General features: G+C 42.2%; 2 protein-coding genes across 2 annotated transcripts; one reads left to right on the top strand and one right to left on the bottom strand.

Annotated features, from left to right (window-relative positions):
- The first annotated feature begins 202 nt into the window (after positions 1–202).
- On the top strand, positions 203–3,516 carry LOC148768433 (uncharacterized). The gene is made up of 2 exons (XM_088821205.1): positions 203–378; positions 486–3,516. Exons 1-2 carry the CDS (start codon positions 203–205, stop codon positions 3,514–3,516), a joined length of 3,207 nt encoding a protein of 1,068 aa, XP_088677331.1.
- A 7,053-nt stretch (positions 3,517–10,569) lies between these two features.
- Positions 10,570–13,599, bottom strand: LOC105973140 (uncharacterized). The gene is made up of 4 exons (XM_012998160.2): positions 12,682–13,599; positions 12,365–12,563; positions 11,203–11,661; positions 10,570–11,013 (listed from the first exon to the last, which is right to left on the bottom strand). The coding sequence occupies exons 1-4, from the start codon at positions 13,515–13,517 to the stop codon at positions 10,585–10,587; spliced, it is 1,923 nt and encodes a 640-aa protein (XP_012853614.2). The 5' UTR covers positions 13,518–13,599; the 3' UTR covers positions 10,570–10,584.
- Between the last annotated feature and the right edge of the window lie 1,352 nt (positions 13,600–14,951).

The following is a 14,951-nucleotide window of genomic DNA, read 5'->3' as shown; positions in this document are numbered from 1 at the left end:
CTTCTGTGTTCTTATTTGCAGAATCTAGAAGATCCATAAGCATATTCGGATCTAGAAGGTCCACCAATATATTCGGACGAATCAAATGGCGCCGTCTGTGGGAACTTATTAAATATAAATAGCCAAAAACCCTTTCAAAAGCATCCTTTTCTTCCTTCCAAAATCATTTTCTCCTTCTTCCAAGACCAAAACAAATCTGAAAATGGATACCCCAATCGAAAGGACTGGTCAGCCTAATCCGACAGAATCCGAAATTAGTCCAGCACCTTGTCCTGATTTACAAGGACTTTACCCAGGAAGCACATCTGCTCGTCAGGTAGAGGCTTTGCACACTCCGGATCCTGCAGCTGCCGGACCTACGGTAACTATAACCATGGAGTCACTCTAGGCTCTCCTTACAGCAGTAGTTCAAAGTGGGTCGCTGAGTGAAAGAAGAGAGCGAGAGGGGTTGCGCCCACGAAAAGACGTTTGAAATACACGGACAGGTCCGAAGAGGAGCCTGCTCTGGAGCGAGAGTCACTGAACGCAGCGCTCGCTCTGGAGGAGTCGCGAGAGCATGCCCAGACCAAAAGGAGCCCGTTTACTGCACAAATATTGAATGATGAACTTCCCGGTTCATTCCGACTAGTCACGTACGAATATCTGGGGACCACGGATCCTAGCGAGCATCTATGCAGATTTAACAACACGTCAGACCTACATCGTTTTTCGGAAGGAGTAAAATGCAGGGTGTTCACTACTACTTTGGCGGGACCCGCTCAAGCATGGTTCAGTCAGCTTCGGCCCGCCTCAATAGGTAGTTTTGATCAACTCGCCTCTGTTTTCCTCGATCATTTTGCGAGCTCCAAAAAACAGAAGAGGAGTACTTTGACCCTCTTCGCGGTCAAGCAGCGAGAAGGAGAACATCTACGAAGTTTCATTAAGCGTTTCATAACAGCCACTTTGGAAGTGCCAATAACTTTAGAGGAGATCCTGATCAATGCCTTAGCCCAAGGATTACGGCTTGGAGATTTCTTCACCTCTATATCCAAAAAGCCGCCTCTTTCATTTAACGATTTATTAAGAAAGGCGGAACGGTATATGAATGCTGAGGAAGCCGAGCAGGGCAAGGCCATAGACAAAGGAATGGACAAAAGAAAGGAAAGGCGAGAAGAGAAAGTGCAAAGACCTATCCCTCCGGCCAAAAAGGAAGGATTGGCGGAAAGAAGAGTGGGCCCTCTATTCGAGAATTATGTCTCATTAGTTGCGCCTCCTGTTGAGATCTTGATGGCCATCGAGAACCATCCCAAGTTGAAATGGTCTCGCACCTATTCCGAGGTTCCCAAGAAGAATCCGGTCGCGGGTAGTTTTTGTCGTTTTCATAATGATTATGGACATACTACGAACGAATGTCAGCATCTTAGAGACGAGATAGAGAGGCTGATTCGGGCAAAAAATTTGCCCGAATTTGTCAAACCCGGACAGTCTCCAGCGAGCACATTGGCCCCGCATACTCGGCCTGTTGCTAACAGACCGGAGAATGTTCGAGATAAGACCGGCGAGAGGAAGGACCAACCCTCAGCAGGAGGGTTTATCCACATGATACATGGAGGACCTTCGGGAGGTGATTCAAATAGGGCTCGGAGGGCCCATCTGAGACAATTAAGGGAAACTGAAGAGCTTTTCGGAGAAGTCGAAGCTGCCGACCTGGCAAGTCGAGCGAACTTACAAGTATTATATGAGATGGAGTCACAGCTCGCAGAGGTGCAAAGGGTGTCGCAAGTCCCTCCTATCATGTTTGGGCGGGTAGACGAAGAGGGGATACAACAGCCACACACCGATGCTTTAGTGATCACAGCCATGGTGGCCAATTTCGATATTGCGCGGATACTAGTTGACACGGGGAGTTCTGCGGACGTCATTTTCTATAGTTGTTTTAAGCAAATGAATATGAATTTTGAGCTGAAGTATGTGGAGACCAACTTAATGGGATTCTCGGGCGAGACGGTTCAGGCCCTAGGAGAGGTCTGCCTGCCCATATCATTGGGTATGGAGCTTGTGCGAGCTACTAGGTCGATAAATTTCCTAGTGTTGGATGTCCCTTCCACATACAACATGATACTTGGCCGACCGTCCATGAACTTATTTCGAGCCGTGGTATCCACTTACCATATGAAGTTAAAGTTTCCCATGGGAGATCAGATCGGAGAGGTGCGAGGAGATCAAGAGACCGCGAGAAGGTGTTATTACGATGCGTTAAGACGAACTGGGAGGATAGATACCATTCATAGCGGGCGAGCTGACATGATGGAAAAGGATGAGCCTCGTCCCAAAATCGACCCCGAGAAGGAGGACAGTCACGTGCGACCCATGGAGGAGTTGATGATTGTGCAGCTTTGCGAGAAGGACGCTAGTCGCACAACTAGAATCGGGAGAGAGATGGATCCCACAATGGCAGAACAATTAATAGAGTTCTTGCGCAACAATCTGGATGTGTTCGCATTCTCGTCAAAGGATTTGGGGGGAATTGACAGTCGCTTAGCTATTCACAAGTTGAATGTCAAAACGGGGACCAAACCAGTCAAACAGAAAAGAAGGCATTTTGGAGCTGAAAAAGATAGAATAATCCATGAGGAAGTACAAAAGTTGTTGATGGCAGGTCAAATTCGGGAGATACGATTTCCCACCTGGTTGTCCAACGCAGTACTGGTAAAGAATGGAGTGAATAAGTGGAGAATGTGTATTGACTTTCGAGATCTCAATAAGGCATGCCCTAAGGATTATTACCCCCTCCCCCGAATCGACCAACTCGTAGACTCAACAGCAGGATGTGAAATGCTGAGTATGATGGACGCATCCCAAGGGTACCACCAGATACCTCTGGATCGAGAGGATCAGGCCAAAGTAAGCTTTATCACATCAACAGGCACATACTGTTATACGGTGATGCCCTTCAGCCTGAAGAATGCGGGCGCAACTTATCAACGGTTGATGGACCGAATGTTCCGAACACAGCTGGGAAGAAACATGGAGATATATGTGGATGATATGCTGGTAAAGAGCAAAGAAGCAAAAACGCACTTAGAAGATCTGGAAGAAACTTTCCATACCTTACGACAATATGGAATGAAGCTCAACCCAAATAAATGTGCTTTCGGGGTCCGAACGGGCAAGTTCCTCGGTTACATGGTCACCGAAAGGGGGGTAGAGGTGAATCCAGAGAAGGTTCAGGCGGTCATCAACATGAAAGCACCCAGGAGCATTAAGGAGGTTCAGACACTGGCAGGAAGGATCACAGCTTTAAGCAGATTTATATCCAGATCTGGTGAGGCGAGTTACCCTTTCTTCAAGATACTGAGAAAAGGTGCCGAGTTCAGATGGACAGAGGAATCGGAGGTCGCTTTCGCCCAGCTGAAAAGGCTTCTCGCTCAGCTGCCGTTGTTAACCAAGCCCAAAGCGGGAGAGAAGTTGTACGTATATCTCTCCGTAGGCGAATATTCAGTAAGTTCGGTCCTCATTCGGGAGGAGGAGGGATAACAGAATCCAGTATATTATGCGAGTAGGTTGTTGCGAGGGGCGGAGGAGCGGTGCACCGAGATCGAGAAAATCGGGTTGGCACTAGTAACTACAGCGAGAAAGTTGCGGCCATATTTCCTGTCGCATACCATAGTAGTCCGGACTAACCACCCAATGAAGACGGTGCTGGGAAGGATTGATGTTTCGGGAAGGATGGTGAAATGGGCAGTCGAGTTAGGACAATTCGACATAGAATATGAACCGCGTTTAGCAATCAAGGGCCAAGCTTTAGCGGATTTCTTGCAGGAAACTACAAGGGCAACTGAGGTGGTAGAATGGAGGTTATTTGTGGATGGCGCTTCTAATTCAATGGGAAGCGGGGCAGGAGTGGTGTTACACAAAGCAGGCGAGACCGATGAAGCAGAATATGCGATCAAATTACCATTTCGAGCTTCCAATAACGAGGCAGAGTACGAGGCTGTGATACATGGTATGAAATTGGCAGCGATAGCAAGTGCAAGAAGAGTGACTATCTTTTCGGACTCACAGTTGATAGTTCAGCAGATAAAAGGAGAGTTCGAAACCAAGGACAGCCGAATGAATAGTTACTGCGAGATGGCGCGAGCCCTTATGGAGGAATTTGAAGGGGTAGATTTGAAGCAAATCCCGAGAGAAGAAAATGCGAGAACAGATTTTCTGGCCAAAATAGGAAGTATGGATATGGGGTGCGAGTCGCGAAGGATTCAGATAATCATAGGAGAGCCCTCGTTGAAGGTGGGACATGAAATCTTGGGAATGACGGGGGTGCCGGATTGGCGAACAGAAATAAAAAATCATCTGAGTGGTAAAAGTCAAGGGAGTTCGCAAGAGATAACGAGACTGAACCAGCGAGCAAAGCATTTTTGTCTTGACGGGAATATCCTATATAAGAGAGGATATACAAGACCGCATCTACGGTGCCTTGACATGCGAGAGGGTCAGTATGTGTTGCGAGAGATCCATGAAGGATGCTGCGGCGATCATGCAGGGGGAAGAGCCTTAATAACACGGGTTCTGAGGAGCGGATACTTTTGGCCAACTATGAGAAAGGACGCAATGCAGTTTGTCCAGAAATGCAACAAGTGTCAGAGACATGGGCCGTTAATCCATGTTCCGGGAGAGGACATGACGATCATCACATCTCCGCACCCATTCGCACAATGGGGGATTGATATTGTGGGGCCTTTACCGCTCGCTAGTGGTCAAAGAAAATTCTTTGTAGTTGCAGTAGACTACTTTAGCAAGTGGGTCGAGGCCGTCGCGGTCGCTAAAATCACGGATACCGAAATTATGAAGTTCCTATGGCAGAATATTTGTTGTCGGTATGGGTTACCAAAAAACCTCATCTCGGACAACGGCACACAGTTCAATTCTAAGAAGATACGTGAATGGTGTGAGGTTTGGGGATAGCGCAACGATTTGCAGCGGTGGCACACCCGCAGGCGAATGGCCAGGTCGAAGTAATTAACCGTATATTACTCGAGGGGATAAAAAAACGATTAGAAAAAGCGAAGGGAAATTGGGTGGAGGAGTTGCATGCGGTCCTGTGGGCATACCGAACAACGCGGAAGGAATCAACGGGAGATAGCCCTTTCTCACTAGTATATGGATCTGAAGCAGTGACCCCTGTCGAAGTAGGAATGCCATCAAGCAGAATTATGAACTTCCAACAAGTGGCTAATAATCAACGCTTACGAGAAAACTTGGATTTAATATTGGAAAAACAGGAGGATGCTATGCGCAGAATGGAGACAAGTAAAGCGAGGATCAAGGCTGCATACGATAAAAGGGTAAAAGCAAGAGCATTTCAGGTGGGGGACTTGGTCCTCAAACAGGCGGATGCCCTAAAGCAGGTGGGTAAGTTAATGGAGAAATGGGAAGGACCATATAAGGTGGAAAAAGTTCTCGCGGGAGGAGCATATAGGCTGTGCGATATGTCAGGAAAGCAGGTCGCGCGGGCATGGAATATTTGTCATTTAAAAAAATATTATGTATGAAACAAGGGATACGGTAGAAGGTCCCGTTTTTTTTGTTAGGAAACTTATATTTTTTGTAGATATAGGGCTCATATTGTAGTTCGTCTCGCATAAAAGAGACGAACAATTTTCCTCGTAACAACACGATATGAAAGGCCCTCCTTTTTTGATATACTTGTATGAAAAGCACAGCTGGCCTCAGAAAAATCCTTGATAGAATTCAAGGATCATTAAGGTTGCAAGAGCACATGCTCAGAAAGATCCTTGGCAAAATTCAAGGATCATAAAGGCTGCGAGAGCATATGATCTGAAAGAACCTTGGTAGAATTCAAGGATCAGAAAGGCTGCGAGAGCATATGCTCAGAAAGATCCTTGGTAGAATTCAAGGATCATTAAAGCGACGAGAGCACGTGCTCAGAAAGATCCTTGATAGAATTCAAGAATCATAAAGGTTACGAGAGCACATGCTCAGAAACATCATGGGAGGAATTCCAGGATCATTAAGGCTACGAGAGCCTCAAAATGATCCTTGATAGAAGTCAAGGATCATGGATACTGGACAAATAAACGCGAGTTCAAAAACTCTCGATAAAAGATGAAATACAATGAAAAATAAAAACGCAAGGATCTCGCACAAAACATAGTTTCAAATAAACTATCCGAAAGAAAACAACAGCAATAGAAATAAAAACGAAAGAAAAACAAAAGTTAAACAAGAGTTTTTGAATATCGGAAGATAGTGAAATTACAAATAAAAAGACATGTTTTTAAAAATCAGGAGCAGCATCCGTAGCAATTGGGGGCTCGTTTGGACCAGAGCTTGCGAGAGCAGGTGCTGAGGCAGAGGGATGATCTGTGACGAAAGGATGACCCGAATCCATTAAAGCCACCGTAGAGGGAGCGTGAGATGCATAACGGTTCAAGGAAGCAAGCATCTCTTCTAAAACCCGGGACCACCAATCATGGTCGAGTGGTTCTTCAGGATTGCCTTCCCATCCGGGAATCTCATCACCCAACTGGTCGAGCAAGTGACCTATGACTTCAGTGGGGTCGGGATAGCCGTTCCTTTCCGCATACAAACGAACCCCACGTTCGAATTAACCAACCCCTATGGAAGCAGCTTTGGAGGCAAAGTGCATCGATAGGGGATAGTTGTTGATTAGCGCCTCGCGATACTTGCTTAAAAAGTGTTGCCCGCTGGGCGAGCAGAGTGTTTCGTACAGCCCTTTCGCCCTCTCATGCGCCACGGCTCGTATGCACTCTATCTCCATATTCTTCGTGGTCTCGCGAGCCACGACCATCGTCTGTTCTTTCTCCGCCTCCAATCTCCTAACCTTACTCTCAAGGATTGACTTCATCTCCCGATATTTATCGGCCTCCATTTGAACCTTCTCATCCGAGGTCTCCTTAGCTTGCTTCAGCTGGCGAGCATAATCTCGCAGTTGGACCACCTCCACTGACCTCTCGTTTACCTCCCTTTTGAGGCGATCTACTTCAGCTTGGCGAGATGACTCGTCGGTACCGAAGCCATGAGCTAAAAGCACGATCATCTGGCAAATAATAAATATTTTTAATTAAAATAGAAAGGTCTAAGTAAGCAGCAAAACAAATTAGGTTGAGGCAATAAAACATAGGGACTACCATTTTACCAGAGAAGCGTGAAACAGTACGCGAGCATGTTTCTGCTCGGGAGACAGCCGCTCGAGAGCCTGAGCATCCTCAACACACCTCAGCTGGTCAAAATGCAGTAGTAGGTCCTCCATAGGAATATCAGGATGGTAGGACGACAGGAAACCACCTTCTCGGACGCGAGAGCGTTTGGAGGCGAGAGAAGTTTCTTCATTCTCAGGCATACACAGGGACTTTGGGCCCCTCACACCTGGAGTTCTCTCAGCAGAAATCGAGAGATCAGGCGTACCTTGGGCAGTATTCTTGCTGCCGAACTCGATAACTGGTTCCCATGTGGCGGCTCGCGGAGGAACAGAATAAGCTCCCGGAGCTGCGCTAGTCACGGCCCGGTCCGGGGAAGGTTGGCGGGCTGAGGGAGCATGGCTGGTGGATTCAGAAATTTGGCGAGAGGAGGACTGTGCGCGTTGTTTGGCAAGAGCCGCTTTCATTGCTTCTCGCATCATCTCGCCTAGACAAAGAACAATGTTATATAAATGAATGATGAGTTAACTAAATAAATATGAAGGGGAAAAAAGTACCGAGCGAGCGAGAGTCAGGGCAGGACATTGCCCAAAGTCCCGAGCGAGTAAAAAGAGGGGGAGTAGCGATCAATTTCTCGACATCCCATCGCTCGGGAGGGGCGCGAGCTGCCAAATGAGCAAGGAACGGTTTGCAGCCTTCCGACACCGCCACGGGTGTCGGAGAATCTAAAAAAAAGGAAGTAGGAAAAACCTCTGGGAAGGGGGGGCGCACAAAGAAAAATCTTTGGGGCCAATTTTGAACTTTGTTGGACAACCCGCTGAAAAGTCCCAACCGCGGGCGAGAAGTTAAATGGAAAAAACCCGAAGGGGAGTGGTTTATAACAAAGGCTGAATGAAAAAGATCACCGGTCGGGTTGAGGCTTGCTTCGAGACAAACCATAAAAAAGGCGGACATAAATTTAATAGAATTGGGGAGAAATTGGTTAAGGGGGACTTTGTATTTACTTGCCACCGCAAAAAAGAAAGGATGAATGGGAAGGGATAAGCCCGCAAGAAATTGATCTAGGTACCAAGTGCTAAAACCGAGAGGAGGATGTAGGGAGTCTTGGTTAGGATCCGGAAGGGCTATGTCATAAGACACATCCAGACCTTGCCGAACGAGAACGTCGGCTATGTCATCGGCAGTGAGGATGGATTTAAGAGGGACGGAGGGAATATGTACAGTAGGCTCTCTCGATTTAGGTTCGCGTATGATCCCGCGACCTTGGGACAGGGGAGGAACAGATTCGTCTGCCTCCCTTGCCCTGCGAGAGGATGATTTACCACGCATTTTGGAAAGCACCTTCTTTTTTCTCTTCCACACGGCGGCGCGTGAGGGGCCAACCGTGGAGGGCGGAGGAGGGTCCACGGCGGCACGTGAAAGGCCAACCGTGGAAGACGGTGGAGGGACCTCCCCGGATGAAGAAGAAGAGGAAGCCATAGATATTTGAGGAAGGGAGTAATACAAAACAACAAAAAGGAGTAGGTGTACCTGAGGGAAAAAGGAAGGCCGGAATAATCGCCGGAGGAGGAAAGAGCAGACGCCGGAGAAAGGAAGAAATGGCAGAAAGAAAAATGGAAGCACAAGGGAGAGGAGCGTTATTTATAGGGGGAAAGCGGCGACATGAAGAGACGGCTGCACATTTACCTAGGGCTGTCCATACGTCGCCTTTAAGGCGAAAAGACGGCTCTCATTGAACGAAGAGTCGCGACTTTGGGAAGCGCAATCGACACAAAAAAAAAAAATAATAATAATAGACATATTATTATTATCATTAACTGATTAGATAAATAATAATAAAAATATATATATTTGTAGTTTTCCAGAGTTCTCGATGCCAAATACCATAAAATTTACTCGCGAAGGACTTCAGCTCGGTCCTCGCGAGTAGGGGGCTAGTTGATTCGGTAAAAAATAATTATTTCGGCCCATTAAAAGAAGGCCTAATGATGGCCCAATAATGGGAGGCTTGCGAGAGTCCACTCCATGACGAGAGAAGGGGAAGTTCGCGGTCGCCAGAATGAAAGGATGGGAAGGAATATTGTCTGAAAAGGGAAGCAACATCGCCGACTTATATTTAATGCGTGTCTACTCAAATGTCAGGAACCACAGAGAATATACAGACTAGATGATTTGATAAATCAATGTTCTGGGCCTAGCTAGGAAGCCTAATCGAGAGCCGACCGTGGGTGCGAGGGGTCCCTCTCAGTAGCGAGAGGACAGATACGAGAGCTGCAAGATATGATCTATGCAGTATCCGACATAATCATCCTGCATTTAATAGCCCCCTCCTCAAATGTCAAAGGAGTTCAGAGAATATGCAGTCTAGGGAATAAGCAGCTCACAACACTGTTCATAACACTGTTCACTGAGAAGACAGGTATTTTAATTTAATAAGTCATTTGGAAGTCTGGAATATTTTTGGAGGTGACAACTAAAATAGAAGTGGAATCCGTATTTGGAGTCCGTTCTCAGAAGCCTCTCCTATAAATAGTAAGAAATTAATTCAACTAAGAATGATTTCTTAAAAAAAAGCAAAGTCAGAAAATATATAATGTATTCTTCAAAATCTCTTAAGTTAAAGATATACTGACTTGGCCGTCGGAGTGCTAACTCCGGCATCAGCCCGGTTCTCTTCTTCTGTGTTCTTATTTGCAGAATCTAGAAGATCCATAAGCATATTCGGATCTAGAAGGTCCACCAATATATTCGGACGAATCACTACTAAATGGTCATCGGTAAGAATTGTTAAAGATATTAAATTAATTATTTATTTAATTAGATAATTAATACTAGTTTAATATAAACTAAATTCATATTAAGTTGTAATCGTTGTTATGATTAATTGAAAAACATGGTTTATCAGTTTTTCCAACAACAGTTAGAAGAATAGTGGTTCATGATGTCGAATGCACTACTTTTGTTTACAATTTTGTCGGAGTGAATCTTCGATAAAATAAATCTTTGTATTTTACTCAGAATTGTTGACAAGAGTATTAATATTTGAGGATGAATATAATTTTGCAATAAGATGGTTTTTTTTCTACAAAATATAACCTTAATTACCTCAAAGCTAAGTGTGCTTCCCAGATGATAAATATAATCTTATATTCCATAACATTCGATAATTCAAAAAAAATTATAAATAAAAATCACATCTCTCATGATCGAGAGTAAATAAATAGATCTCCCTAACCATGCATGCACATTGCACGCACGTTAGTTACTTATTAAATACATCTCCTTATCTATATATGTATGCATGAGGCAACTAAATCATATATATATATATATATATATATATATATATATATATATATATATATATATATATATATATATATATATATATATATATATATATATATATATATATATACATAACCTAAATTTTGAAGGGCACAAGATCCGCGTCAATTTCTTGAGGTATTCGTTTCTGCGGTGGGAATTTAGGAAGAAGGCTGGCAATGCGCTTTGCAGTTTCCAAATAGTTTGTGTATCTGCATAACATATCTTCTTCCTTCTTCGTTTCCTGTTCACCATCACTATTTTCCTTATTTTTTTCCATGTTTAATGCCTTGACCATATTGTTGTCTAAAGGCGACGAAGATCCATTAATAATGTCGTCGTTGAGTGGATTATTTTTCTTGAAAGTCCACGCACCGGTTTTCCAGCTAAAATGGTATAAAATCAAGAACCTCTGCCCGTAAATAGCTATGAATTCAATCGCAGCAAGAATGAACTCTACTTCTTCCTCTCCCATGTAGTATGGAAAGCTCACTCTTGTCCACCCTGGCTTTATTCCACCATAACCCTGTCGTCGTCGGAAAAATAAAATAGTAATAATTAAATAAGGCGTCATGCTGTCTCTAACTATTTTGGGGCATAAAACGAATAATAAATTGATGATAAAAGACAATATAAAGTCCAAATTTATTTATGTAAAAGACATTTTTCTCGAGATAAATTAGAGAAACTTAAAAAAAGTTAATATGCCACTGACCTTTTCAATGATTGACCTAAATGCGAGCGACTGGTGTTCATCAACGTTGAGTAACCTGTGTCCATAGGGCCCAGCGCAAGCGCATCCTCCACGGGCCTCGATACCGAATAGGTCATTTAGAAGCTTGGCAACGAAAGGCCCGTGCAGAGGCTTGTCGATTGTGTTCCCCGTTTCTCTCCACAGATCGAGGCCCGATGATTCGATCTTATTTGTAGTGGAGTATACGAGGAAAGACAAAATGGCTTGTCTTTTTACGGTGGTGTTTCCTAAGACGGAAATGTTAGGGTTCGAAGCGAGTCTTTCGAATGCTCGACCGATGTACTTTTTCTCTTGCTTCTCGATCGCTTTGTAACCAATGTATTCTTTTATCCAGAAAGCCAGCGCAGCTCTTACTTTCTGGATTATTGGTGGCGTTCCTGCATCTTCTCTTTCTTCTATCTTCTTCGAATATAGTGTGTCCTGCAATATATTTGGCGGGAAAATATATTTAGTAAAACTAATTATGTGACTTACAAAATTTTAAATATCAAGATCTCATCTTATTTTATAATATATATATATATATATATATATATATATATATATATATATATATATATATATATATATATATATATATATATATATATATATATATATATATATATATCAAGATTTTATTTTAAATATCAAGATCTCATCTTATTAATTAATGGGGTTGGGTTAGGTACGGGTTTGGTACGTGCTACGGTGCTACGCATCTAACATCTGAAGAGGGTGTTTGGCTAAACTTATTTTAAACAACTGATAAGCTCTTATATCTGATAAGATGTTTTTAGAAGTGATAAGCTGTTACATCTTATTTTTAGGATTAATTTTTAGAGTGTTTGGATAATGAGTTTATTTCCTATTGTTACTCATTATAAGATCTTAAATAAAAATGTGGGGTAGAGCCTCTTATTTAAAAAGATCTTATTTTGTCTCCAACAGCTTATTTAAAAAAAAATTAAGATCTTTTTTTAAAAATTTACCAAACACATTGGAAGAGCTTATAAACTCTAAAACATCTTATAAGCTCCTTTTAACATCTTATAAGCTTAGCCAAACACCATCTAAATCTATTCAGATTTCCTTTTTATCTTTCTGGATTTTATATATAAAAAATAATAAGAAAAAAACATGCCTGGTGTTTGCCGTTGACAAAGTCAACAGTTCCACCGCCACAAGTAGACGGCGGCGAAGAACCCAGCCGGTAAAGTGCGTTACTCATGAGCAATATCCCGGGTGTACCTGGACCACCCACAAACTTATGCGTGCTCAAGAATATCGCATCGTAGCCGTCCATTTCTCCAGATCTCATCTCTATCTTCGTGTATGGCCCACTACATTTTTTTATTATTATATATAACAAGTCAAATATTACTTAATTAGTACACACAATCTAAGGGAAATATGTTAAATGATTAATGACGTGGAAATTAAATAAAAAGGGTGGTTGACCTTGCCGCGAAATCAAAACAGGCGAACCCTCCGAAGCGGTGAAGAAGCCTGGCAATGGCGCGTGTGTCCGTACATATTCCGGTGACGTTGCTGCATGCCGAGAATGAACCGATCATCGGCCGGTTCTTCGATTTGTAGAGACCCAGCTCCTTCTCCAAAGCTCCGACGTCGACGCGTCCGCGGTGGTCGAGGCCGATCTCAACCACATCCGCCGCCAGGCTCTGCTGCCACGTCAGAATATTGGAGTGGTGCTCGTACGGCCCCACAAAGACAACCCACTTCTCCTCGTCGGTCAAGCATTTCGAAACTATTCTCTCTCTTAAAATCGACGGCACGGCTATACCCATCACTTCCTGGAGGCGCTTGATCGCCGCCGTGGAACCCGACCCGCAGAATATTATAGCGTCTTCTCCGCCGCCGCCGAGGCATTTCTTCACGTACTCCGCCGCCTCCTGCACCATCTTCGTCGTCTGGTACCCCACGTAGCTGTCGCTGGTGTGGCTGTTACCGTAGAAGGGGAGCACGTTGGTTGCGATGTAGTTCTCGATGCACCGGAGTGATCGGCCGGAGGCGGTGTGGTCGGCGTAAGTGAGGTGGCGCCTCCCAAACGGGGTGTCGAATTCCGCGTCGCCGCCGATGATTTGTGAGCGGAGCCAGCGGAGCTTGTTGTCGGTGGTGTCGGTGAATCTCGGGACGCCATTTTGATCAAGAACTTGAAAAGATTCGATTCGACGGAGCATCGAAACATGATCACCGGAGCTGCTGCTGGTGGTTCTGGTACTAATATGAACGTTGTCTCGATGAATGAAGTTCTCAAAATGATTTTTAAATTCCATTTTAAAGAAGATGATTGGAAATCGATCTGGAATTAAGTTTTTAACCAACGTATTTACTTTGATGGATAAGTTTGAATAGATCAAATTTAAACATATTGAGTAACATATATATACATATATATATATATATACATATATATATATATATACATATATATATATATATACATATATATATATATATAGATATATATATATATATATATAAATATATATAAATATCACTAACAAATGGGCACTTTACAAATGATGGATATCAACCATTACTTATTCATAAAACGATCGTGACAATAAATTCTTTGACACCTAGTCTAAAGGTTTATAAAAGATTAAAATAAGGGTCTATTTGATATATACTCTTAATATAGAAAATATATAGGGATAGGTCTACCCCTAAAATTTTTCCTTTGAGATAATCCTTAGAGAGGCAAAAGTACTATTGTACCCTTATATTCAATTTTTGCCCAACTGCATTCAATATTTTTAATAACTGCATTCAGCATTATAGTCAACTGCTTTTAGCATTTAGACCTGCATATATCATATTATCAGATTTTTTAATAAAAAATTATAAATGTTTATTTTATTATTATTTTTTATATATACCTCTGTTGTATTTTTTAATTTTTTTAAATTTTTAATTTTTTAATTTTTTTAATTTTTTAATTTTTTATAATTTTTTATTTTTTTAATTTTTTTAAATTTTTTAAATTTTTTAAATTTTTTTTTAAATTTAAAATTTTTAATTTTGTTTCAATTTTTTGATAAATTTACTGTACTGAAATTGACTACACATGACTATTGTATATATATATTACATATAACTATAGTATACCACATTCATGTATAGTTAGTTATATGTAGTCATGTACGTCTTTTTTACACCAACGTTATGGTCGACTAATTATGTGGACCACTGATTATATAAAAAAAAAACTTCATCTACACCAAAAACAAAATTCACAATTTGAATCTTGATATTATAAATAAATTAATACCCAACAGGAAATTGGAAAACCACAATCATCAACATCACTATACATGCATCAGAAAAAACACATAGCATATATAGCTTATATATTACAATAAATTACTACGAGTTACTACACGTGACTATATATGACTACATGTATATGACTACGCGTGACTATATATGACTACATGTATATGACTACACGCGACTATATATGACTATATGTATATGACCACGTGAGACTATATATGACTTGGTAACGCAAATCTCTCCAACACTGAAACAAGTATAGCCAAGTTCCGATGTGGAAAACATTATGCAATTGCATTACCCCTGCTCTTATTGGAAAAAAAAACCAATCATAAATAAAAATTCATGACAAACATGGTAAAAAAAATTATTTAAACGAAATATGGCAAAAACTATTAAACCTTTCCATCAAAAGAAATGCATTCTATACT

Source organism: Erythranthe guttata, chromosome 8, assembly GCF_056151865.1.
Source record: "Erythranthe guttata isolate IM_541 chromosome 8, IM_541, whole genome shotgun sequence".
Classification (NCBI taxonomy): Eukaryota; Viridiplantae; Streptophyta; class Magnoliopsida; order Lamiales; family Phrymaceae; genus Erythranthe; species Erythranthe guttata.
The sequence above is the reverse complement of the archived record's forward strand: the minus strand, read 5'-3'. Positions and strand labels throughout refer to the sequence as shown.

Bases quoted from the DNA above. Each gene is read 5' to 3' on its own strand.
- LOC148768433 (XM_088821205.1), top strand. From the start codon at position 203: ATGGATACCCCAATCGAAAGGACTGGTCAGCCTAATCCGACAGAATCC. The intron at 379-485 runs GTCACTCTAGGC...ATACACGGACAG, and splicing joins ACGGTAACTATAACCATGGA to GTCCGAAGAGGAGCCTGCTC.
- LOC105973140 (XM_012998160.2), bottom strand. From the start codon at position 13,517: ATGGAATTTAAAAATCATTTTGAGAACTTCATTCATCGAGACAACGTT. The intron at 12,564-12,681 runs GTCAACCACCCT...AAAAAAATGTAG, and splicing joins TGTTTTGATTTCGCGGCAAG to TGGGCCATACACGAAGATAG. The intron at 11,014-11,202 runs GTCAGTGGCATA...CGACGACGACAG, and splicing joins TTAGGTCAATCATTGAAAAG to GGTTATGGTGGAATAAAGCC.